General features: G+C 40.8%; 1 protein-coding gene across 4 annotated transcripts in view; it reads left to right on the forward strand.

Moving 5' to 3' along the window:
* Positions 1–25,817, forward strand: part of TAFA1 (TAFA chemokine like family member 1) — a 769,514-nt gene that overhangs the window by 662,272 nt on the left and 81,425 nt on the right. For 3 of the 4 annotated variants that reach the window (XM_073787537.1, XM_073787538.1, XM_073787539.1), the window contains one exon: positions 1,537–1,677. In XM_073787537.1, coding sequence (XP_073643638.1) covers positions 1,537–1,677 — 141 coding nt within the window. The remainder of the gene's footprint in view (positions 1–1,536; positions 1,678–25,817) is intronic. The other variant, XM_073787540.1, reaches the window with a different exon arrangement.

Here is a 25,817-nt window from a genome sequence, read left to right on the forward strand (position 1 = left end):
GATACGATGTTTAATGGAAGACAATACAAACACCTGTCCTTGAGGAAATTACATTCCAGTGGGGAACACACAATAAGTACAATAAATAAATAAGTTATATGCTGTATTTGAAAGTTACAGGTACCCTGGCAGTGGGGTGTGGGACGGGGCATGGTGAAGAGCAAAGTGAGGTCATGCGTGCTGGCTAAGGGAATTATGAGTTCAATAAGGTGGTCAAATGTGCCGCCGATAAAATAACATTTGGGAAAGATATGGAAGAGGTGAGAATAAGCCAGAGATCCACTAGAAGACTGTCCTAGGTGGTACCTAGTTCAGCTTGTCGAGACTATTCTTCAGAGCAACGCTCAAAAGGGATCACGCCTGCCATGTTCAGCCAGTAGCCTGCAAGGAGACCAGTGCCCCAGGATAGGACGGTGTTGGGTTTAAATTCTTCCCTCCCTCCTGTCTTCCCTCCCTCTGCTCCTTTTTTACAATGTTTCCTAAGTGCTCACCATGTACAGGCTGGATACACGTCCCTTCTAGTAATTTGTGGACAGTGGTTGCTTCATAAATGCTTGAGGAATTACTGCCAACTGAATCCTAAATGCCAAGGATCCTAAATGGTATGGGTCCATTCTTGTCAAATGAAAACCATCCTTCCTGAATGCAAAACTTGATGTTAGGAAAGTTGATTCCTGGTTTCTGATAACTTGGAGTATCTTTTGTGTCCCTGGAGAACTGGCTTAGCTGGTGTCCTGCGGTCTGGAAAGATCCAGCTGAATCTCAGTGACATTTGACACACCCGGGAGAGCACCCGTTAAGAACCTAGCAGACAGTGGCATACCCTAAGTTGCCACTAAATTCTGACGAATGCATGGCTGACCTGTAACGATGAAGTGAAGCCGTATGCCTTGGTCTGTAATTTGAGATTCCATCTAAAGCACATGATGATGTTCTCCAGTGACTCTTTCTATCCCTCTTGGGTGAGATCTGGACTGGGGAAATGACTGCACAACTAGATTTTCTATTCATCCCGCTTGAGAGGAGCAGGTGCTGGGGAGGAGAGCTCATTTCTGGGCAGTTTTCTTGCCACTGCAGGTTCTGTATCACTGGAGTGTCTGTCGCTTATCATTAGTAGGAGTACAGAGAATTCTAAATGCAAAGATAACACAGGGGTGAGCTCCCCAAATGTAATGCATTTAAATGTGGTAACATCTTCATTTTGTGTTAGCTCCAGGCATTCACTACTCCGCTGCCTCTCCGTACGTACAGCCAGGAAGTGTTGCCTCTTGAGGGCTCTTCATTGGTGCTCTTTGTTGCATTTAAAGAGTACTGCTGTGATGCTTGTCTTCTCCAAGATGAGACATCCCTTGTACATAATCTTGTATGCATGTATATGTACATGTTATGGGAGAGAATCCCACAGTAACTGAACCTCATAGAAACTCTTCCTTTTATTTCTCTCGCTTTCCCCAACCCCTTCGCACATATCCTCACATGCCTGAATGCCCACTGAATTATTTCTAATCAGCGTCCTGATTCTTCCTCTCTTGCCAGAAGGAGGGACATGTGAAGTGATCGCTGCGCACAGATGTTGTAATAAGAACCGCATTGAGGAGCGATCGCAAACAGTCAAGTGTTCCTGTCTACCTGGGAAAGTGGCTGGAACGACAAGAAACCGACCTTCCTGTGTCGATGGTAAGTAGCTGGCTTTACACCTCTCTCTAGGAGCTCATCTGCGTCGTTACTGTGCATAATATATATGTTTTGTTTCATCTAAATATGGTTCAGGATAATGAAGAAGGTGCATCCAAAGTGCTGTTAGACAAATGCCAGCCCTCTACATAGAGTTTGAATTCTTGTTTCTCTGGCTTTGGCATTTTCAAATAGCTGTTGGTTGACCATTGTGTAGAGAAGATAAGGTAAAGGAATCTTTTCAAGTCTATAATTTTGAGGGTCCAACTCATCTGGGAATTGATTTTGGATCGAGGTTATATATGATTATGATGATGATGATAATGGTAGTGAAAAAATAATACCTAACATTCATTCAACACGTATTTAGTGAGCATTTACTATGCGCCAGGCACTGCTCTAGGGGTTCACATACATTCATGAACAGATAGAAGTGCCCTGAGAGTTCACCATGTACCAAACCCTGTCCTAAACATTTCTCATGCATTATTTTATTTACTCATCCCAACACCCCCATCTTTGTTATCTATTGCTATGTAACAATTTATGCCCTCCCCCCAAAAGTTAGCAGCTGTAAACGGCAAACGTTGTCTCACAGTTTCCATGGATCAGGAATTTAGCTTAGCTGGATGGTTCTGGCTTAGGGTCCCTTCCGTGGTTACTGTCAAGATCTGAAGGCTTGACTGATGCTGGAGGGTGGTTTTAAGATGGCCCGTTCACAGAACTGTTGGCAGCTGGCCTCTGTGCCCTGCCACATGGACCTCTCCAAAGGGGCTGGGTGTCCTCACAACATGGCAACAGCTTCCCCCAGAGTGAGTGACCCAAGAGAACAATGTAGAAGCCACAGTGACCTTTTCTTTTATGATAGAGGCTCAGAAGTTATCCTTCCTTGTTTTCACAATATCATATTGATTATATAAGTCAACCCTATCTGTTCAGCATGGGAGTGGATGAAAAGGGCTTGAAAACCTGGAGATGGGGACCCCTGGAGCAGATACACTTTCCCTCCCATTTTAAACATGAAGGAAACTGAGGCTTAGAAGGGTTAATCACTATTCCATTGGTCCCATGATTGATAAGTTGTAGCTGTACTAACTCTTGAGATGAAAGTAACTGACTCTAATACCAAGTCTTGACCACCACCTTTAAACAATTTTATATGCCTGTCAAACAGAGGGTCCAAAGTTCAAAGCGATCACAGATGTCTTTCCCCATCTTTATCTTTCATAATTTTAGAGCCAAATGTGAGCTGATCTTCAAATTCTTCGTAAGAAAATCAGGACTCAGAGAAGTGACTCACTTGCTCAGGTCACAAAGCAGGAATTAGAACCTAAATCTCTTGACTTAGGGTCCATGATCCTACCTCTAGATATAGAGGGGGAAGGACACCTTCTAGATTGACTCATGTATTTTCATTATGAATTATGAGGTGGTTAGAAAGGAAACACACACAAGCTAGACCAAGAAAGGAGAAATTTTTTTTTTTTAAGAAAATAGAGGAATTCTGGGAAACCCAGTTACAGGAAATTCAGCCAAACTTCATAGGATTCATAAACTATTTAGGCAGCTGCCATTCTTGTTTTCTTTGTTTTTGTTCTTTCTTTCCCTCATTCTCCTCTCTGTAGACAGGTTCCCTCTTAAAGGGTTTTAACTTCTGCTCTCCCACAACTTAGGGATTTGTGTGAAGCTTTTATTTCTGTGGTACCAACTCTAATCTCACTCAGCATCATGGTATAGCCCAAGTATACTCGCCTCCTGTGTCTTAAATGCCTTCTCCAAAAAGACTGAATGTGATTGACGCAGCTTGGGTCATCTGCCGATCTTTGCCCAGTCAGCCACACCTAGAGGGACAAGCTCATAGGGTACTCTGAACCATGGGAAGGTCAAGCTGTTTTTAAAATGATGTGAAAAATCCAGGTTTAAGAATACACTGTGTTTTTTTAAGGAACCTCCATACTGTTCTCCACAGTGGCTGTATCAATTTACATTCCCACCAACAGTGCAAGAGGGTTCCCTTTTCTCCACACCCTCTCCAGCATTTATGGTTTCTAGATGTTTTGATGATGGCCATTCTGACCGGTGTGAGATGATATCTCATTGTAGTTTTGATTTGCATTTCTCTAATGATTAGTGGTGTTGAGCATTCTTTCATGTGTTTGTTGGCAGTCTGTATATCTTCTTTGGAGAAATTCTACAAATAGAACTACCATATGACCCAGCAATCCCACTACTGGGCATATACCCTGAGAAAACCATAATTCAAAAAGAGCCATGTACCAAAATGTTCATTGCAGCTCTATTTACAATAGCCCAGAGATGGAAACAACCTAAGTGTCCATCATCGGATGAATGGATAAAGAAGTTGTGGCACATATATACAATGGAATATTACTCAGCCGTAAAAAGAAATGAAATTGAGCTATTTGTAATGAGATGGATAGACCTAGAGTCTGTCATACAGAGTGAAGTAAGTCAGAAAGAGAGAGACAAATACCGTATGCTAACACACATATATGGAATTTAAGAAAAAAAAATGTCATGAAGAACCTAGGGGTAAGACAGGAATAAAGACACAGACCTACTAGAGAATGGACTTGAGGCTATGGGGAGGGGGAAGGGTAAGCTGTGACAAAGCGAGAGAGAGGCATGGACGTATATACACTACCAAACGTAAGGTAGATAGCTAGTGGGAAGCAGCCGCATAGCACAGGGAGATCAGCTCGGTGCTTTGTGACCACCTAGAGGGGTGGGATAGGGAGGGAGGGAGATGCAAGAGGGCAGAGATATGGGAACATATGTATATATATAACTGATTCATTTTGTTGTAAAGCAGAAACTAACACACCATTGTGAAGCAATTATACTCCAATAAAGATGTTAAAAAAGAAATACACTGTGATCAGTGGTTCTCAATCAGGCCAATTCTCAGGGGCCATTTGGTATAGACATTAGTGTTTGCGACTAGAGGGGTGCTCCTGGTGTCAGGTGTGTAGAAGCCAGGGAAGCTGCTAACCGTCCTACAATGCACAGGACAGCTCCCACAACAGAGTATTTATCCCACCCCCAGTGTCAGTGGAGCTGAGGTTGAGAAACTTGCACCATGATAATTTACTTATTCTAGATCACAGTCAGCACAGTAAAGCACCTCTACTGCAGGGAAGGCAGGCAGCTAGACTAGAAAAGCTATTGCATCCTCTTACAGGAAGCAACTCTTGGCCCTAGAAGCCAATAAACATTATAAAACCATGATGATTTCTCGTAGTCTCTGCCAAAGAAAGCATTGAGCCTGTTAACTAGAAATCTCCATTTCGTTTCCAGTTCATTTCTATCACTAATGATCTAGAAATAGAATTGCCTTCAGGATTTGGGTGGAAGACACAAAGGCAATGCACTGTCTGTGCTGGCAGAGGGGAAGACGGCATTTGGCTGTAAGTTTCTGTGAGAGGTGAAGCCACATAGTGGTAACATTTTGTCTCTTAGAACACGTTTGTTTGACTTTGGACACTCTGAGCCCTTTGGTGTAGTAGGTTTAGGCTATTAGTGTCTGTCTTCTGAGCAAAATTCCGTGAAGTATAGAGTATTCTGTCGTCTTATGGTGATTGTTTATAATTTCCATAGCATCCTACTCCTCCAGAATCTTGGAATCCATTGGCACGTGTGGGAAAAGTCTATGTGTTACTTCGATCAAAACTCTTTTTATGGCCTAGATCTCTACATGCAAATTAAATATGAAGTGGGTATATAAATTAACAATTCCAGTGTAGTTATTAAGACCACGAACTGTGAGATTAGGCAGACATGAGTGGAATCCCAGCTGTACCAGTTACTAATAGAATGACCTTGGGCAAGTCACATTTGCTTCCTAACCTGTTTCCTCATCTGTAAAACGGGAATGAGAATCGCTTCTGCTTCATGGGGTTGTGGTGAGAACTAAGGAAATCATGTGTATAATGTGCTTTGCATAATGTCTGGTTCTCCTCAAGTGCTCACTAAATGATGGTATCAATTCCTATCTTACTAATAATTGTGGGTAATGCTTAGAAACAGACATTATTTTATGAAGTTTTGTTTCATATGATTCAATACAGTGGCATTTTAGCCACTATCTTTTGTGGGAGCTGCTTCAAACTATTTACCCTGGATATCATTAATGATGGTAAGTCTTCTTCAGGAATGTATGTTCATTATAGGAATTTTGAAGAATACAGAAGTACATCCATACATTAAAGTCACCCATAATATTACTGCTCAGAGATTATCGTCGCTTTGTAAGAAAATAAGTATATGTTCTTTGAGGTTTAACCCATCATTAAAGAGAAACTCACAAAGTACGTGTTTTATTGAACTACAGTGTTATAGTACTGTCTGATCAACAGCTTGTTCCCTTTAATATGAACATTTTCCAGCTTAATACATACTCTTAAAGAACATTATTGTTAATAACTACACAGGATTTCGGGGGGTGGATACACCACCATTTATCTAACTATTGCCTCCACTTTGGCACATTTATGATGTGTCATGCATTTCCCTTTCTCATTTTAAGAATGGATAGAAACCAGTTTCTATCTGTGACAGCAGTTGACCATCCATATATCACGTTTGTCCTAAACATATTCTGTTCTACATAGTGCATTTCCCATGGTAAGTGTTCCAGTTGCTGTTATTTGCTTTTCTCTGAAATGGCAGGTCAGATGCCTTTTTATAGTGTTTCCGAAAACAGAGGCACAGCTTGATTTTTTAAAAAGCTTATATTGGATTGTTTTAAGATTCACAATCTGAGACCAGATTGTTTTAAATGGAACATAAATTTTGCAGTATCATCTTAGCAACTTATTCAAAGTATAATACATGATATTTGGAGAAGTTTTTAAGGAGTGGACTTTTAGTGGAAAAGTGATCCTCTGTCGCCTAATAGCTGAAAATACCAAGAAAACATACTCAACAACTTAAATTTTGGCATAGTCATTTGCAGATATTTTAGAAAGCACTATACTGTTGGATGTGTGCATAGCGCTACTCTGAGGGAATATAGGTTGTTACACTAGAATTCACATGATGTTGTGTTTTATTAATTTCTATAACCCAAAATAGATGGGAGACACCTTACTCAATATCTTTGGTTGAGACCAACTAAAAATATAATGTACAGTCTTTTTGTAATCTCCAATTACTTTCCAGGGACTAAATTTAAAATAAAATACTCATACACAAGAAGATGATGACTCAAACGTAATTATTTATTTAAGGGAAGAATTTTTCCAAGCAGATGATGTAATGAAAATGAATTTCTAGGGGGCTTGTGAAATTATATTTTATTATTCTAATTGATCTGTAGTGGCATAAAAAGAGTATCAGTGTCAAAGTTTTAAAAATAATTGAATATAAACAGTAATAATAATGATAACAATAATAAAAATAATGGCTAACATTTTCTTGAAGGCTTACCATGTACCACTTTTCCAAGTCCTTCAAGTTTGTATATTCATTTCATTCTAACCCCAACCTCATAAGGTGTAGCCTTCTATTATTTCCATTTTACTCGCCAGGAAACTGAGGCACAGAGGTTGGCTGTAAGATTGCTCGAAATCTGATAGCCAGTAGTGGCAGAGCCAAAAGATCCTCCTGGGCTGTCTGACTCCAAAGCGCCCATTTCTCAAACACAGGCAAACAAGGATCTAACATAAACACGAGTTATATTCTAAAGGCTTTCTTGCCAGATGCCAAAATATCTGGGTGAGAAGAGAAAGTGCGGCCATGTGGATACTTGCAGAAACATTCAGTACTTTGGGCAATACCTGCCCCTTCCCTTTCTGTGTCTTAGAGATGGTTGCTTGATTTCCCTTCCTAAGGTCATTGTCATTGAGCAATTAGAAACATTTTTGTAAATAATGGTTTCCGTTTTGGAGAAAGATTGAAGTGTCATTGTTTAAGGCACGAGGGGATAAAAAGTTTGATGGGGAAATTTTCATGCATTTTTCTCTATTTAGGATTTTATTCTCATGTACTTTATGTATATATCCAACTTAGACAAATACGTGAAAACAAAATCACTACAAGTACTGCTTAGTAGAGGAGGTCTTAATTCACTGTGGATTTTTAGCATCAATCTAATTAAGAAAAATCTCCATGATACGTTGATAGGCCTTCCCTTCTCATTCAGTGTAACTTGTGACTATTTCTATGACTGGTTGCTAGCAAATATTACCTGGTATTCTTGTCTACTTAGACTGGATTACCAGCCGGAGAGAGCAGCAGGAAGAGACCAGCTCACATCACAAAACTTTCTAAGTTTGATAGATATGGAAATCCCAGATTATTTTGTTTTTAACCATCAGTGTACAGTTAATATAATGAAAAAGGCATCATACTCCTGGCTATTTCCGTGAAGAAAACCCCCCCACAATCTATCAGGATATTTTGTTCCTGACTTATCATGACTTAGTTTCCAAGACAAGAGCAAAAGAGACGAAAGGAAAGATACGCAGAACTCAGACCCAGGAAAACAAACAGAAGAACAGGGAAGGAGACCCACAGTCAGTGAGATAGAGGGATGTAAAAACGGAGCATGGGAAAGAGAAACCAGAGAGAAAGGGATAAAAGAGAGAGAAGACAATGGACGCTTAGAAGGAATATTAAAACACCTACCCACAAAATGACTTCATTCATTTTTCCAAACAACTTGTTTGTATTCAGTCTCACAGCGTATAACTAATTTTAACAAAATAAAGGGTATTTCATAGATTGAGACTTTTTTTTCAAGTTGCGTTATTTGAGATTCCAGTACCAGAATCTTTACAAAAATTGCTTCTGAAGGTAGCTCCTTTGGAAAATACATAATAAAATTTTCTTGACCGCGTACCATTGTATTCCCTAGAGACAGTCATGATAGAGAAAAAGGTCTGAGAATTGAAGGAAATTCAAAATTCAGCAACAGTTTTCTGTAGAATAGCATGAAGTATGTATGAGAAATATTGCATATAATAGCCCCTTCTTAGCCTTCTAAAATAGGATAGCATATTAAAGGCTCTGAGAAGTTCTGCAGACAAGAAACTTATAGAACTTTAGTCCGGTATTTCCCAAACATTTTTGATCACAGAGGCTTCTCCTATGTAACACTTATTCATAGCCTGCAGACCCAGTGTTCCATGAAATGGACTTCAGGCCAAGCTGGTATTAGACTCTATGGACTGTGTTTTTGTTTTTGTTTCCAGGAAAGCTTTTTAGGTCTTCCAAGACCAACTGATAATTCCTTTGCCCATAGCTCAGTGTTTTTCCTAAGACTGGCTGACCAAACACTGCACAACAGGTCCTGGTAGTTATGAGATTTATAATATTTCAGGGACACGTCAGGCTCAACTGCAGTTCGGAAATCATCTAGAGACCTTCCAGAGAAATATAGTATGGAAAAGTTTAAGCCCTTATTTTTATTCACACATATTAACATTTTAGGGGACAGGGAAGATGACCTATTTTGGTTCTGCCGTTTGTTACTTGTCGTCCACACGTAATAAAAGACCAAAATAACGAATTGCTCTAGTGGATTAGGGCCACATGCCACAGTAGCTGTCTATGTATGGTTCCTTCATTACTGTCTCTGTTTAAAACTTGCCTTATTCTTTCAAGGCAGACTCTGGCTTGTTTAATAGACAGGAGGCTGAGCTCAACTGGTTTCATCATGAGGCATTGCTGAAAGGAGATTTTACTGTTCTTGTTACAGGAAGGTCTTTGATGGCATCATTAGTAAAATTGTGATATTTTTAGGCACAATTTCTGAATTTTATGTAAATTTTCTTTTGCTCCCCTACCTGGCACCTCTTCCTGCCCAGGTATGTAAGGGATCCAAGTGTATATTAGTAAGTGGAATGAGAGGAAGGGTGTATGAGAACTGACAAAGCTTTTTAGACTGTCTAATAAAAGGGCTGTCTCTCTGTTTGTTCCTTGTCAGGATAAAGAGAGTGGGAATTCAGTCTTCAGATATTCCCATACCTCTAGGAGTGGGTGTCCCTTTTTCTTTTAGTTTCAGGCAGTAAGTTCCAACTGACAGCCCACTGGCAGAAACTACCATCAGACCTATTCCTTAGGTTGGCAGAGTCATGTAAAAATTGACTTTGCTTTCTCTTTGATGGGACACTCCAGTTTCCCACAGGCCTCACCACTCCCTATTACACACCTGGCTCTGGCACATTGAGGTCAATTACCTGATCCCTGAAGACAGTGGAATGTATGGTTTCTGGCTCACAGAGTCATCTTCCTACTCTTCTCAAGTTAATAAGCAAATTAATTTGTTGGAAAAAATTTGCTCTTTGATATAAAAGTAATAACCTCATGTAAATGCAAATACATGTATCCAAAAACAGCAAAGAAAGGATCAAAATTAGAGTAATCCTCCCTCTCCTCCCCTTTCCTGCTAATCCTCTCGCATCTTAATCGCCAGAGGGAACTGTCGTTACCAGACTTCTGTGCATCCTTACAGATAATATCTATGCACAAGCAGGCCTATGAGTACACAACATATAAAACTCAATAAATCAAAATGCTGTCACAGTATAAGAAAAAGGTCTTAACCTATATTTTTTAGCATAAGAAAGTATCTTGAATACTTCACTCTTTCAGTAAAAGAATGGCTGGTAAACATGGAAAAAGCACTCAACATCACTCAAGTGAAGAAATGTAAATTAAACCCTGAAATGTAATGTTTCATCAGTCAAATATATGCAGAGATGAAAAGTTTAGTAATACCCAGTATTAAGGAGAGAGGAGAGGAAAATTACGTATATATCATACTCAGTGATAAATGGCGTACAAACTCAATTAGTTAGCCAGTTTTCTTTATTTCGTTCAGCAAAAGGGAAGAAGATAAATAGGAAATTTTGTAATGAGACTGGATGTTTGGGGAGCATAATAGAAATCGCATGCATTACAACTCCTTACAGTGATTTTATTTAGCTATAGTTCTTAGACATAATTCACAACAGGATTTCCTCAACAGGATTGGGTCATGAATGCCTTCCTCTGCATCCCTGGCATGTCCCATATAATATTTATCATAATCTACCATAATGTATTATAATCTTCTGTTGACTTGTGATCTTCTCTACTAGAGAGACTCGCATATTCATTCAGCAGTTCTTTTCAGAGCATTGACTATGTGCCAGGAATTATACCAAACACTTGGTCACGTAATGATGAACAGTTAATCCCTTGCTCTCACGGAAACTCCAGTCCAGCAGGGGAGACAGACCTTACTCTAATCATACGTCAGATTGTTCAAGTAGAAACTACATGTTCTGAAGCAAAGGAATTCAGTTCTCAGAGAGGATGTGATAATAAAGAATCTAAAGCAGCCTGGGAAGCTGAAACTTCTGGGAAGAAGTGACAAGAGGTCTGAGATGTGAGGTGTGACTTAAGCTACTTGGGTGAAGAGCATTCCAAGGGAACAGCATGGGCAAAAGCCTTGGGTTTTGATCAAGAACTTGAGAAAACCACTGTGGTTTTCTCAAAGAACAATGAGATCATGTGCCAGAAGAGGCTGAAAACGCAGGCAGGGGCCAAACAATAGTGTTGTAATTGAGCTGTGTATCTCCAGTTCCTAGTATAGTTCTTGAAACTGAGATGTGCTAATCAAATACTTCAAGAAGGCAGCAGTGCAGGAATCTGCTGGGGGAAGTTGGAGAGTAAGTCAACCAGGAATTCGGTGAATGAGGAGACAGCCTTGAGAGCCCTCTACTTAAACAGAAATCTCCCTATGTAGTGCCTGACAACAGATTTCAAAACCTATATACTGACACTGCAGGCAATACCAATGCAAAGCAAATCCCATTGCCTTTTTGATATCACCGCCTTCCACACATGCTGTTATCCACATCGTTGCTGTCATCTGAATGTCTCACAATCTCTCTACACTCAGCCATTCACACTGCTGCAAAGAAGGCTCATGACCACCCCCAAATCAAACAAGCAAAACTTTCTGGTAGAAATTTTGTCACTGCTTCTCAATTCTACTGTCTGACTTTAGAAAATATTTTAACTACTAGGTTCATTATGCCCTAATAACGGGCTAAAGGGTAAAGGGCTGATAATTTGAGATGTATTTAAACATGGTGGAGAACTACAGGCTCATGTCAGTTTATTTTCTTCCTGATTAATCTGTATGTTCTTTGACTCTAGTTCATTTCATTATGAATTGACAATGTCATGTTCTATGTAGCAAAAAAAAAAAAAAGAAAAAAACTCCCATAACACATATACCCCACGATGCCTGACCAGCCATTCCTGAAGTCTGGGGTTGTGTGTAAAATTCAAATCGGTATGCGAGCATTATTTGAGCCTACTTTGTAAAGAAGAAGCTAATGGAAAAATGGTTGTTGCTCACATTACCATGTCCTGCTCCCTTCAAAATCCTCAAGCACATGAGGTTGAGAAGCAATATAATAAAGCCACAAGCACACTATAAAAATTCTCTACTATACTAACAGCGCTTACAGAAAAAGGATAACAATGGCTACAGGAACTGAAAGTTGTGGAGCGCTATGTGTCAGGTACCCCTCTGAGAACGTTACCAGCTTTTTTACATCTAAGCTTTATGACAGTGCGTGAGGTGGGTACTGTGATGATTATCCCCATTTTACTGTTAGGGAAATTGAGGCTCAAAATGAGCAGAGGCTTGCTGAAGGTCACACAGCTAACCAGATTGGAGAGACAGGGTTCAATCTAGGAAGTCTGTTAGAAGCGTCCATGTAAGATGTTAAGATGGGATTCGTTCCCGATAGACAAATGGACATTTCTAAGGCAATGTGGAATCACTGTACCTTGGAGCACATACAGACCTGGATTTCAAACCTGGTTTTGCCACTAATTAGTCACATGTCCTTCAGCATGTTATTCCCCTGGAACTGTAGTTTCCTCATCTGTAAAAAGGAAATGAAAAGGATGTGATGTCAAAGAGTCTATGGGAATATTAAATGAGATAATTCATATAGAACTTTTGATCCAAGGTGGAATTACTCAATACACTCAATTATTCCGATGCTGACTGACAGAACTTTGGTATGTCTTTCTGAGTTAACACCATTTGTCTAAAACCTGTCGTTTTTGAGGATGTCATCTTGCAGGATCTATAGAATTCAAAAGAACAGTGTCTAATACTACCTCATGTCTAAATCAAAAATGGCCCAGGAAAATGCCCACATCAGAAGATTTCCACAGACACTGACTCATCCTCTTTGATGCTGAGCATCAGAGACAGAGTGACCAATAGGACATGGTCCTTGCTTAAATGATTATGAGATCTAGGGGAGATGACAGGAAATGGATGATTTCAAAACTGTGTGACAAGGATTAACCCAGATGATTGAGAGCAGGGGTGAGGGTGTTAACCCACGGTAGGGGAGGGCTCTGGATGGCTTCCCAGCAGAATTAACATCCAAACTGAGACCTAGGTATCCAGGGAGGATAATACAGTAAAATGTTCAAGGCAGAAGGAACAGTATACGTAAAAGTCTGGAGTCAACAAGGGGCTTGATGAAGCCAAGGAACTGAAAGACATTCAGTGTGCCTGGGGAGAGAAGAGCATGGGATAGGTCTGGAAGAGGTGAGACCAGAGCAGTCCTTAGGGTGAGCTCATGCAGCGCCCTGGTAACCACGTTGAGGCATTGGAACTCTGTCCAAGAGTGATGGAGCCTGGCACTAAAGGATGTTGTGCCAGTAAGTGACATGATTAGATTTTCTTAGAGTTTATCACTACCTAGCAAAGGAATTAAAGATATTGCTTCTACTCTAACTGCTGTTCATTGTACTTAGACTTATATTTCTAAGCAATAGAGAGAATACACCCAAGAAATGCCAGAAAAGATGCAGGTCAATTCCGATATTTAAGTCAATGCTCAGTCGGCAAAGGTATATCAGATTTGCTGACAAAACTCAGAGTGAAGATGATGCAAGAGGATGTGCATCCCAGAGGAAACCCTAGCATCTAATTAGCCAGAAGACTGGAAAGCCCTGACTTGTGCGTATTCAAAAGGTCTGGGACAAGATTCCAAGGTTCTTCAGGAAAACTTTTGGTAATGAATCAGGATCACTGTGGCAAGGGGGGAGTTGATTCCACTAAGAGAGAAAAAGTGAGAAGCACACTGGGATTAAGATGTCTTCACCAGGGGAAGAGGAGATACTTCAGGCTAGGAGGATTGAAGAGTACAATGAATTCACCCAGGAGCACATTAGAATCACCCAGAGAGGTTCTGAAAAACATCAATGTCTTCACCAACATCTCTAGGTATTTTTATTTAATTGAGCTGGGGTGGGGCCTGGGTATTTGTATTTTTTGAGAGCTCCATGAGGGATACTAAAGTGTAAACCGAGTTGAGAACCAAAGGTGGGCTGGTGAGGAAGGCGGTGTGAGTTGGAATTCAGCTCTTTCTGGAAATGAAATGATTGATATTTTGCTCTTTTAATTTTTCATGTGCAAACATTCCATAAAACATTAATGGTGGCTTAAATGGTTATATTCAACACAGCAAGATAAAGATAAAATGTAATACGGACATGAAAGGAATTTAACTCTTACCCCTCTGTCCTTAGTTGCCTCATCTGTAAAAGTGGGAAAAATAATAGCATCTCCCTGATAGGATCACTGCAAGAATTAAATGAGTTAACAAGTAAAGTGATTGACAAATACCTGGCAGATAAGTGCTGAATAAATGTAAGCTATTGTTCTTAACGCAGTCACAATTAACAGGAGAAACAGGACAGAGAGAAGGAAATCACAAGGCATGTTCCAAAGGACACAAATTAACCTGGCTGATGCCTTGGGGAGTAACAGGACAAAAACATTTAGAAGGGCAAGTTGGGGCCAAATTGCTTTCTTGAGTTCCAGGCTAATGTTGAAATGTGAGCCAGTGTTCATTAATTGATCATCTAATAACATAGTCCCCAGATATGAGGCAAGCAGGTGTACATTGTACAAAATAGAATATGTTAAAGGATTGCTCAGAGTCCATTCCAAAACTTGGGCTCTGAGTTAAATTGAATGCAAATGTGGAACCAACAGATGTCTCTGTGAAAAGTTGGGATTAAATCAACATAGAGCTTCAAAGATGAACAGCGAGTCACTGGATATCAGTAATCCTTGGTGCCCAGGGAGACAGATGCTCATCTTCCTGATACCTTGGCTCTCATTCACAGACAGCCAACTCCACTTCTGTTGTCCAGATTCAGCCCACTTTATTAGGAACCTCTAAATGGTGCTGAAAATTGTTTCTGCTCTTTCCCCTTTTCATGTATAAATATTCTGAAAAAGAGTAAAGGTGGGCTTCCCTGGTGGTGCAGTGGTTGAGAGTCCGCCTGCTGATGCAGGGAACATGGGTTCGTGCCCCGGTCCGGGAGGATCCCACATGCCGCGGAGCGGCTGGGCCCGTGAGCCATGGCCGCTGAGCCTGCGCGTCCGGAGCCTGTGCTCCGCAATGGGAGAGGCCACAACAGTGAGAGGCCTGCGTACCGCAAAAAAAAAAAAGAGTAAAGGTGACTTAGATGGATATACCCAACACAGCAGGGAGAGAGAAAATATAATGCAAACGTGAAAGAAGTCAGGCTGCAGGGAATATGAGGGTAGGAGACTTAAGAGGAGGCCTAGAGGGATGTGAAGATGCAGAGAGTAGGCCATAGGGACCTATAAATATGCCAGCAATGGGCTACAAATTGGCTTGAAGCCTTCTAACAGGAATTGCAAAGAAGGAAACAAGAGTGGTTGTAAGATTCAGAAGGTCCCCAGCTTAATCCAGGCAATTGCTTAAGAGAGAAATAGCTATTTCTGGAACAATGCTAGAGAGAACTCTCTCCAGGTTTAAATAACGAGGAAACTGCGTAAAACTGTCATAACGTCATCACATCCCAACATCCTAGTAGAGCGTGTGACACATAGTGGCTGTCAATACATATTTAGTGAATAAATGGAAGAGGAAAGAAAAGGGGGAGGGCACCTGTACCGTACATCACAGAATTCATGGGATGCTTTGCCAACAGTCCTCAGTGTGGGCTGAGGGCCTCCCACAAGTCAATAAATGTAATTCTAGAGATCATATGTGCAAAATAGCCCAGTGCAGGCATCTGTACTCAGCTGGGCTGGCTGAAACCAGAAATAGATTTTAGTGCCCAGAGGAGGGAATAGATTAAGTATCCCACAGACAATCTTTCCTAAAGACTTTCTCTCCACTGGGCATCTGCTAAGGGTTGAGGGGCAGTAATTCAATGTAGTACTCTTGATTCATGGGCATAACATGGTGGGTGTTTACTTTTCACCTACATCACAACCTATTCATGTATACCTGAATGGCTATGGCTCCCCTGCAGGTAGTAGTTCAGAAGCTTCCATCCTTCCATATCGTGGCTCTGTGATGTATGGCTACTGGGGCACCCACATCAAGGGGCAGACAGGGAAGAAGGCCCACCTGTTTCTTCACCACCTTGGTCCAGACGGGCCACCTCACTTCTCCTCACATTGCGTTTGTGAATGGTCCCACCGTGTTGCAAGACAGCTGGAAAACAGGGTCCCTAGCAAGGCAGCCTCTTCCCAATCACATCCCTCCTCTATGAAATAAGGACAGGAGCTCTTGAAGGCGGCTAGCTGTGTCTTCCACAATACTTATGTCCAGCCACCCAATATCTCCCCATATACACAGCACACCCTTCCTCTCACCCAGAGAGACAGCCCAAAGTTCAGGGTCTCTAGGTCATGAGTAGTTTCTTCATCAGGTCTAAGTGAGACTCCTCTTATAGTCTGGCTTCCCAGAAACCATAACATGAGTGATCTATGCCTCAACACACCCCGCATACCAAATATATAGGTGTTGGAGCAGGGGCAGAATTAGTTTAAAAACTCCCTTTCAGAGGAGGAAAGAAAGGGGAAAAAACAGCAGTCACCATTTCCTAATAATCTGCAATCCTGCCCAGTAGGCATTGTCAGGACCCCTGCCCAGGGAATGTGGGAGGGTGTCCTGGTCCGTCTCCCTCCATGGCCCTGCCTCTGCCCTCCGGTAGGTTGTCCTTGTCCATCATCCTCCATGGCATCATCTGAAGGGAGTGGCAGGCAATGTGCCCTCCTTGGGACTCTGTAGCTTTTACAGCATACATCTTATTCATACTAATTTGGGAGCCCAAGAGTTTTTTTAAGCTCAACGGGATAACCACTTTTTTAAAACCTGATCTTATTGTTGCTGAGGGCAACAGAGTTCCCTCAGACACTCAGAAGGCTCCTGATCTACTTTTTCCCCATAATGTCTACCCACCAGGGACCACTTCCAATGTTATTTCCTAGAAACAATTCTCAAATCTGCTTTATTTTTTTGCTCTCTCACCCTCCTGTGACACACACTATTTCCACTCACGTGCCATTGGCTGACAGTAGTCACATGACCCTTCCTAAATGAAGGGAGCCTGGGAAATGTAGTCCTCATCTGGGCTTTTCAGTAACAGTGCTACACCATGGAAGAGAGTAGAAATCTTCAATGAAGAGCTGATCTTTGAACCATATGTCTCTAAGAATAATTGCAGGAATACGAATATTCTGCTATGTACATGTAATATAAAATGCTACTGTTGCTAGCTCTTCTTTTAAGTAAGATGAATCTGGGTTCAAGTCCCACCTTTACCATTTGCAATCCCTAAAACTTAAGCATTGCTCCAGCTCTTCTGAATATCATATATTTTATTTTTATTTTATTTTATTTTTATTTATTTATTTATTTATTGGTGGTACGCGGGCCTCTCACTGTTGTGGCCTCTCCCGTTGCGGAGCACAGGCTCCAGACGCGCAGGCTCAGCAGCCACGGCTCACGGGCCCAGCCACTCCGCGGCATGTGGGATCTTCCCGGACCAGGGCACGAACCCGTGTCCCCTGCATCGGCAGGCGGACTCTCAACCACTGCGCCACCAGGGAAGCCCTGAATATCATATATTTTACAAGGTTGTTTTATTGAATAATATATTTTAAAAATCTATTTACCTAATGAATAAGTGTCCAGTAATTTTAAATGACTCGGACATTATCTTGATAATTACAGTCACTATCTGTGCTTATTTTTGTAGTAACCCAATGATAACTAAATCGGACTCTGACATGCTCATATTTACATCTCTAAGGCATTTCAGACTTTATAAACTTTGCATTTTGAGCGTTTTATTTCCTTTACTGCAAAACTAACAGATTTACTAAGACACTTGCTCAGCAGGTTATGTACAATACATGGTCTATTTCTGCCGTTTTTAATTTTGCATTTTGTGAAAATGATATCAACCATTACAGCCCTGTTGGAGGAAAATCTTCTGACTGTAGACCAAATGGTATATAATTTGATCCAAATTTGTGTGGTGGTAAGATGTGCACCTTTGTAGAATTTAGCACTGAAGGATTATCCGCTTTACAAGATAATTGTTTTAATCAGTCAACAAATGAACAAATGACCTGTGCAATGAAGTATGGGCAAACTAATTTTCTCTGAGGAATTCTCCATGGATAATTTATATTGAACAAATATATAAATACTGATGTAGTTACAGACATAAAAATTAGCATTCAGCATGAACATTTTTTGAAATGAATTCTAGCTGTCAACTAGGTAAGAGGGAATTCTATTTGGATCAGACATGTGGTCCCCTAGGCTAAAGCAGTGGTTCTCATGCATCAGAACCACCTAGAAGGCTTCTTAAAACAGAGTGTTGGACCTCATCTTCAAGGTGTCTGATTCTGTACCTCTAGGCTCAGAAATATGCATTTCTAAAACATCTTCTAGTGATGTTGCTGCTGCTGCTCTTGAGATCCCTCTGTGAGAACCACTAGCCTGAAGCCAATGTCAGCAGACTACTTCTTGCACCCCCAGTCTTACCCATGTTTGTTTTTGTAAATAAAACTTTATTGGAACACAGCCAGTCTCATTTGTTTATGCATTGTCCACGTGGGGCTGTTTTTACACTATAATGGCAGAGATGAATAGTCGCAACAGAGACCATACGGCCTGCAAAACCAAAAACATTGAATATCTCTTCCTTTGCAGAATGTTTGCAGACCCCTGGCTAAAGAATAGGGAAGTGAGTGTAGAAGATGGCAAGAGACCTGGCCCCTTTCTTTTCGTTTAAGTTCCCTTTATTGCCTTGAGCCAGTAATTCACTATGAGCTCTCCAGCAGCACAGTCAATTATAAGGACAAATTATTTATATATGCCTGTCATTAAGGAGTGAAAATTGAAGGGAATTGAATTATACACTTCAGTACCCAATTTCTACTAGATGGATAGAAGACTGACATCTCAAAAGAATCACAAAGTCAGCTTTGATCTCAAACCTTTCACTCCTGGAAGAGACGCAGTGGTTAGCTTTCCCTCCCGAGATGATGAAGGGACTCCGTCAATGTCACGAATGGTTCACTGCCATGCCCAGTTAATTAGACACATTCTCACCTGCAGCTGAAACACAAGAAGTACAACAAGGTGTCCGTTGGACAGAACCAGGTAACCTGACAGTTACTACTGGATGAGATCATCTTCGGTGGCATGGAGTAGTCAAAAGGGAGAGATGTTTCATTGTGGTGACTTCCTAGCTTTTGATCACCATACTTCGGGACATCAAATAATCTGCTGATTGCATTTTTGAGTTTGTCCAGCAGTAAACGTTGAGGAATCAGATTCTGTTTGATGGTGTTAAGTCATCTGCTCTCACCATTTGGATAAGAAACCTTAAGAGAATCTTTATGGTACTGGAATGATGTCCCATACTTTGAAAGTGAGGAGTAGGAAAGGAAACTATCGATAACATTTGTTGAATATCCCTAAATATGCCATGTACTATTCCTGTATTTATGCCTATCACCTCCAACACACATCACGGCAGCCTCGTGACATTTGTAGCATATTCTATTCCTTAGAAAGGAAAACCTAGCCTTAGATTGATAAATGGACTTCCTCAAGTTCACCCACTAGTGAATGCCAGAGCAGGCTTGAACTGTGGTCTGACAACCACCATACTACTGGCTGATCTGCTCTGCCCACTGCAAATTTCCCAACCCTGAATTTTCCGGATGTGGTCACTAGATTCATCCACAGTGTGTCACTGTTTCTGGATCCACTTGTTCCACTAGTGAGCCTCTTGTCTACTCTATAGAAATGCCTGGCCCCAGGCACCTGGGACCATTTCCCCCAACCTCTCTAGTTTCTGGTTTGATCATTAACAAGCCCAAAGTTCATTTCAGAGATGTAGATAATAGGTAGATGAGTGTGGACGGTAGTTGAAAATTATAAAAGTGTATGTTTTCGTAGAGTCGTGTAACTCAAAAACATGGAGAAGTGCAGCCAGGCCCGTCAACACAATAATTCCAAGGCTGACAAGTAATTTCCACCTCTTGAGTCACCTGTGGTCAGTTGTTCAAGGCGGATGCAATGCTGTATTGAGAAGGATTCTGAAACTATGTTCTGGCTTGGAAGGAAAGAGCGTATTAAATAGCAATCAGAAAAATCAGAAATGACACACAACTTGCCAGGTATGGGACTAAACACTTTAAACATATTAACTTGGTTAATCTTGAAACAATCCCATAAAATAGGTACACATGAGAGAACTAAATCACCAAGGTTAAATGATTTGCCCAATCTACAAATTCAGTGGTAGTCAGTAGCAGAGCTGGGCTGTGAGCCCAGGGAGTCTGCTGCAGAGTCTGTGGAGTGTGTGATCATTTCTGCCAGAGGGAGCAGTAGGGTGTGCACCCCTGGGGTACCCTCCTATTAAAGGGACAATGTATGAAGGAGAATTTGCTCATCTGCTTTGTACCATGGAGCCCTTCTCAGAATAATGTTTTAAATGCATAAAACAAAACACATGGAGCAACTAAGGAAGTCATATATATTAACATGCAGTTGTTAAAATATTTTTAGAAGTAAATCTGTGAGAGAGTAACATACATGCTCCTTCATTCATGCGATAAGTTACAGGATCCATCAGTGAATCTAAAAGCAGCCATTATTCCAAAGCAGTTTGGAATGATGAAGAGCATAAGTGATATTGTAAAGAATCTCTAACAACTGTGCTATGATATGAAAATCTTTGTGACTCCATTTGTGACAGAGTCACAGGCTGCTGATTCTAGTGTGGTTTGTTGCCTTCTTAGATAATTGAAGGAGGTGCTAAGTTTCAGGTAAAGGTTAATGAAAGTGAAGATGTCATTTTTTCCCCACTTAAGGTCACAGACCCTCTAAATTCTAGCCACTGAAACTCTGAACTACATTAAGAGTAGCTCTGATGTTATAAAAGGAAAACTGAATAGGAAAGGCAGGAGAAGTAGGATTTAGTAACTTCTTTGTAATTGTGTCACCTGAATAAGTCTCCTAACCTCTCTGAGTTTTCATTTTCTCACTGTAAAATGGGAATAGACCTCTCTTATGGGACTGATGTAAAGAAAAAAATTACATACTTGGAAATGACTATGAGGTGTAAAAGCCTTTATTAATTCTAAGGGATCTTGATTATTACTTGAGGAGCAACTATAAGGTGGTATAAAATGTGATTTACCTGTTACTCAGCTTTCATCCTTACTGTTTAAAACAATGTTTTATTGGCTGCCTACTGTGTGTCCACATTGGGATAGGTTTCATGCTAAAGTACAAACGAATAAGATAGGTTACTGCCTTCAAGAAGGTTGGAGTCTACTTTGGGAAATACAGTCACATCACCATAAAATAGTGAAGGAAGTGCAGTGAGATGGAAATGCACAGAGAAGAGGCAGGGAAGGCTTCCTGTAGGAGGTGATGCCCCAAGCCTTAGGTTGAATAGAAGTTAGGCGATAAAAGAGGTATTGACGTTACTGTTAGAGGGGACAGCATAGCAAGTAGCACAGAAGTAAGATATGAGCTTATGAATGCGGGAAATGAGACTCATTTTGCCATTGCCAGAGCGTAAATTTCTAAGGAGAGAGATTTTTGAGAGATTAAGAGGGGAGAGGTTGAGGTCAGAACATGGGCGTTCTTACCCCATGGTAAGTCCAAGGATCTTGGACTGTATTCCATAGGGGATGGAACACCGTCATGTTTTCTGAGCAAGTGATTTACCTGATCAAATTTATGTTTTAGGAAGAGACTGCAAATTGGTTGCAAATCTGGAGAAATCTAGTTTACGTATGTGTTTGGCCTATATATTGAATTTTTAAAATTCTTCCTAGATTTGAAAATCAGGAGACTACACTCCTTCCAAAAAACGGAAAGATCCCACATCCCTGAGTTCCTGTTCCATACGGCATCTGTTGGCCTTAGCTGACTAATGACTGTCACATTCGGACTGTACGTGGGCTCTCCAGGTGGCATCAAGGCACCTCTTTGTATCCTTGCCAGCACTGAGCCCAAATAAGTGAGGCCATTTATCATCAGGCTTATTGCATCTTTTCCTATAGCAAAGAAATATTTCTCCATACTCACATCTGTGTCAAAAGTGGGAAAGGGAAAAATAGATCAAGAGGACCATGTGCTTCAAGAAAAATGGGAGAGACTGTATTTCCTTTCTCATAGTAGCATGCTTTACTCATTCACAGCACCTGCCTTTCAGATCGACATTTGAGTTTGCAGCCCATCTTGCCAAAGACAGCATGGACTGAGGGACTCATGGAAGATGGATTTTATGAAACAAACCTGGAGGCAGGTAGAACAGTTGGCTGATTGCTAGGATGCAGACAAGGAATGATAAGAGTGAGAGTTAAAACTATGGTGCTGAGGTTGGAAAGGAGAGGTGGATTCATAATATCCACAGGTGATATCATCACAGAGTTCATGACTCATTGGCTCTGAGGGTAAGAGAAGAAAAGGATGATTTCTCTGGTTTCTACTTTGTGCATGGAGGCTGGTGGTGGTTCAGTCAAGTAACGGAATAAGAAAGAAAAGGCAGATTTAGGGTGAAGAAGATGAGATCCATTTTGGACAGGTTGAGTTGGAGGTAAATTGGAAGTATCAATTTCAGTAGAAAGTTGGGTGCATGAGCATGAAATAAGAGGTGAGATCTGGGTTAAGAGTTTGGCTTTAACTAGTCAGCAGCAGTTAGTTGGTGGGTGAAGCCTTAGGAATGAATTCCATCAATCAGGGGAAGCCTGAGGTTCAAGAATGGCTCATGTGCAGATGCCCAGGAAACAGCACCTTTAAGGAGTGTATCTCACAAAATAGACCCAGAAAAAGAATAAACAAACAAGAATGAAAAGAATCTAGATATGAGGGTATTACAGAGGCCAAGGAAGTAGATTTTTAAGAAGTGTCGAATGCAATAAGAAGTGAAGTTGGTCCATTCGTTTTGGAAATTTGGAGTTCATTGTTAATCTTAGTGAAAACAATTACAGTGGCAGTATAAGGACAATGCCAGATACCAATAACAATCACACAGCACTTACTACATGGCTGGCAGAATCCTAAGTGCTTTACATTTTAACTCATTTAAAACCATAACCTTATGAGGTGCTATGGTTATCCCCTTGTTAGAGTGAGGAAACTGAGGGACAGAGATGTTATGTAATTTTTCCAAGGAAACAGCAAGTAAGTGGTGGAGCCAAAGTTTCAAACTCAGGCAGTCTAACTCCAGAGCCCAGGCTCTCGATTTCACTCTTATTAGACTATCTTTTTATACCACAGCAGATAGTAAATAGGATGACTCAGTTTATACCTGTTGTCCCGACATCCTATCCAAGAAGCAGCACTCTCCAGATTGAGATGCTAAATTATATCTGGTCACTCCACTCATGAAATGAACGGGTAGTCAGGAAATGAGTGTTGTGAGCCTTGACAGTTCTTTGAACCACACTGCATCACATTTCATAAGCTCTCAAGAAACATTTGTTAAACCAATGCATGAGAAATGTTGGTTACAAGAGGAGAAGAGAAATTGGTACCTAGAATGGTAAAGATTTGAACGTATTAATAAGATTTAAAGGAAGTTGCCAAGAAAGGAGAAACTTGTGAGCATACACCAGAAAGTAAGTGACTGATTCAGTGATGTCTCAAAGGGATAAAGGCATGGTGATAAAGGTACTCCTACGTCACAAAGAAAATAAAGGCTATTAGACCTTTATCCCTGAATTCATATCCCTGTCATTTTCTCTCTCCATCTGTACATTCATCTGTAAATTCAAAACATATTTATTGAGTACTTACTATGTTCTAAGCATGGAGGGTTGGCTGTGAAAAAAAAGGAGGTAAAACTCAATCTCTGAAACAGGGAAAACAGAGGTACACAGGTATACACAGGTATAAAGACATGTAAAGACAGAGGATAGAAAGCTGACAAAGACTATACTGGTGAATTAGACTCTTCCATGAGACAGGACTGGGAGCCATGTGCCAAGAGAGAACTGTGTGAGTTTGAGAAGAGAGGGGGAGATTTGGAATAGTCAATGACCCACTGCAAAATGACATGGAGAACTGGCTAATAAGTAAAAGGGATAAAGAGAAGTTCTGATGGCCTGGGGTTGGAGGCCAAATATTTTATGGTGAAAAGATGAGTGTAATACTGTTTCTGCATCAAGGTTTTTCTGGACACGTGTGATGGTAGGTTGGAACCGTGAAGGAATCCAGATGGCTTATAAGGGAGTGGCTCATATGACCACCGAAGAAAGAAAGAGAAGCCAGGGGAAGGGATGATGGGCTTGGAGAAAATAAAAGGACCAAGTACCCGAGTGCTTTGATGATGGTAAAGAGTAGGGATGATGAGAGGAAAAACCTGAGAAAGCCTGAAGGATAAGGGGCTGTGGTCAGAGAATAGGACTTTAACTCCAAGGAGGCAAGTTACTTTCTCTTACACCCCACTTCCATGGAATGTATCCACTACTATCCTTACCCAGCCGTGGAACTCACACTGAACAGGGAACTTTTATTCAGCTCCAAAGCATATATCTTACTGTCCAGATAATTCCCCATGTGGTGTGTTGAGTAGCCATGTGAGTTTAAACACTGGACCAAAATGAAGACCTGGCATTAGCATGCCCAGTCAAAGAGGACATTTTTGTCTTCCACCAGGGAGATGTTTCAAGGCAAGTGTGAAATTGATTGTAAATCACTTGTGTTGTTTTCTAGATATTGAACATGACCATTTAACATATTTAATGTGTTTCTGACATTTACAAAGTGTCTAGCAAGCTTTGGACAATCATTATTTAAAACATTTTACTGAAAGTACCCCTGGGTAGTTCCTAAACACTGAATTCTTTTTCAATCGATTCTGAATATCCCTGAAGAGGGAATTGTAAATGTTGAATACTGTAGCTGTCAATCATGGGCTCTCATCTACTCATCTCTTTGAATGATAATATAAATTCATTTGGAACACTACAAGTAGTTAGATACTCATTTTTTTCCTCATTGCTGTGGCATTGCTTTATTTCACTAAGATTGAGAGAACGGATTAATCTCTAGAGACGTAAGTGCTCGCTTACATTCAGAGCTACCCGACTCAAGATTTTCGAATTCTTACTAAGAATGATGGGTCAGAGGTAGTTCCCCAAATCCTGTGCCTTGACAAGAGAGCCATTGCAGATGGCTCTCACCCTAGTGTAATTTGTGCTGGGGAGGGTCATGTCCTATATTAGGTTGTGAAAATGTCTCCAATCAGAAAATCCAGCATGTTTCAAAAATGACAGAACTTGTGCACGTTATAAACACAGCTCTTCTTCAAGCCACTCTTCCCTCCCATTCTGATCAATATGCACACTGCAGTCCTATACACAGTGACTGGTACATTCCGGATGCCCAAAATGAGATGATGGGGTGTAAGTGGGCTTGAACTAACAGGTGAGTGGTGGTGTGGAGTGGCAACAGGCACTGTGGGCGTAGAATACAAACACAAATCTCTTTGTCCTCAATTATACTTTGATACATTCTCTGCATAGAATATCAGTGCTATCTAATGAGAAAACGTGCAGCTAGGCCATTTGGCAACGGGCAACAGATTTTGTGTAAGCATCTGGCACAGGAATAATTTGACAAACAGCAATATGTCAAAATTGTGTTAGATAATTTCTAAAGAACTATTTGTCAAGCAGAATCCTCATTATTCCTGGGATGTTATTCATCAACCCCATGATTTAAATGACAATTAGGCACACGGTTTACATTGTAGTTGAGGCGCACACGTTCCCCATG

This window comes from Tursiops truncatus, chromosome 10 (genome assembly GCF_011762595.2).
Source record: "Tursiops truncatus isolate mTurTru1 chromosome 10, mTurTru1.mat.Y, whole genome shotgun sequence".
Taxonomy (NCBI): domain Eukaryota; kingdom Metazoa; phylum Chordata; class Mammalia; order Artiodactyla; family Delphinidae; genus Tursiops; species Tursiops truncatus.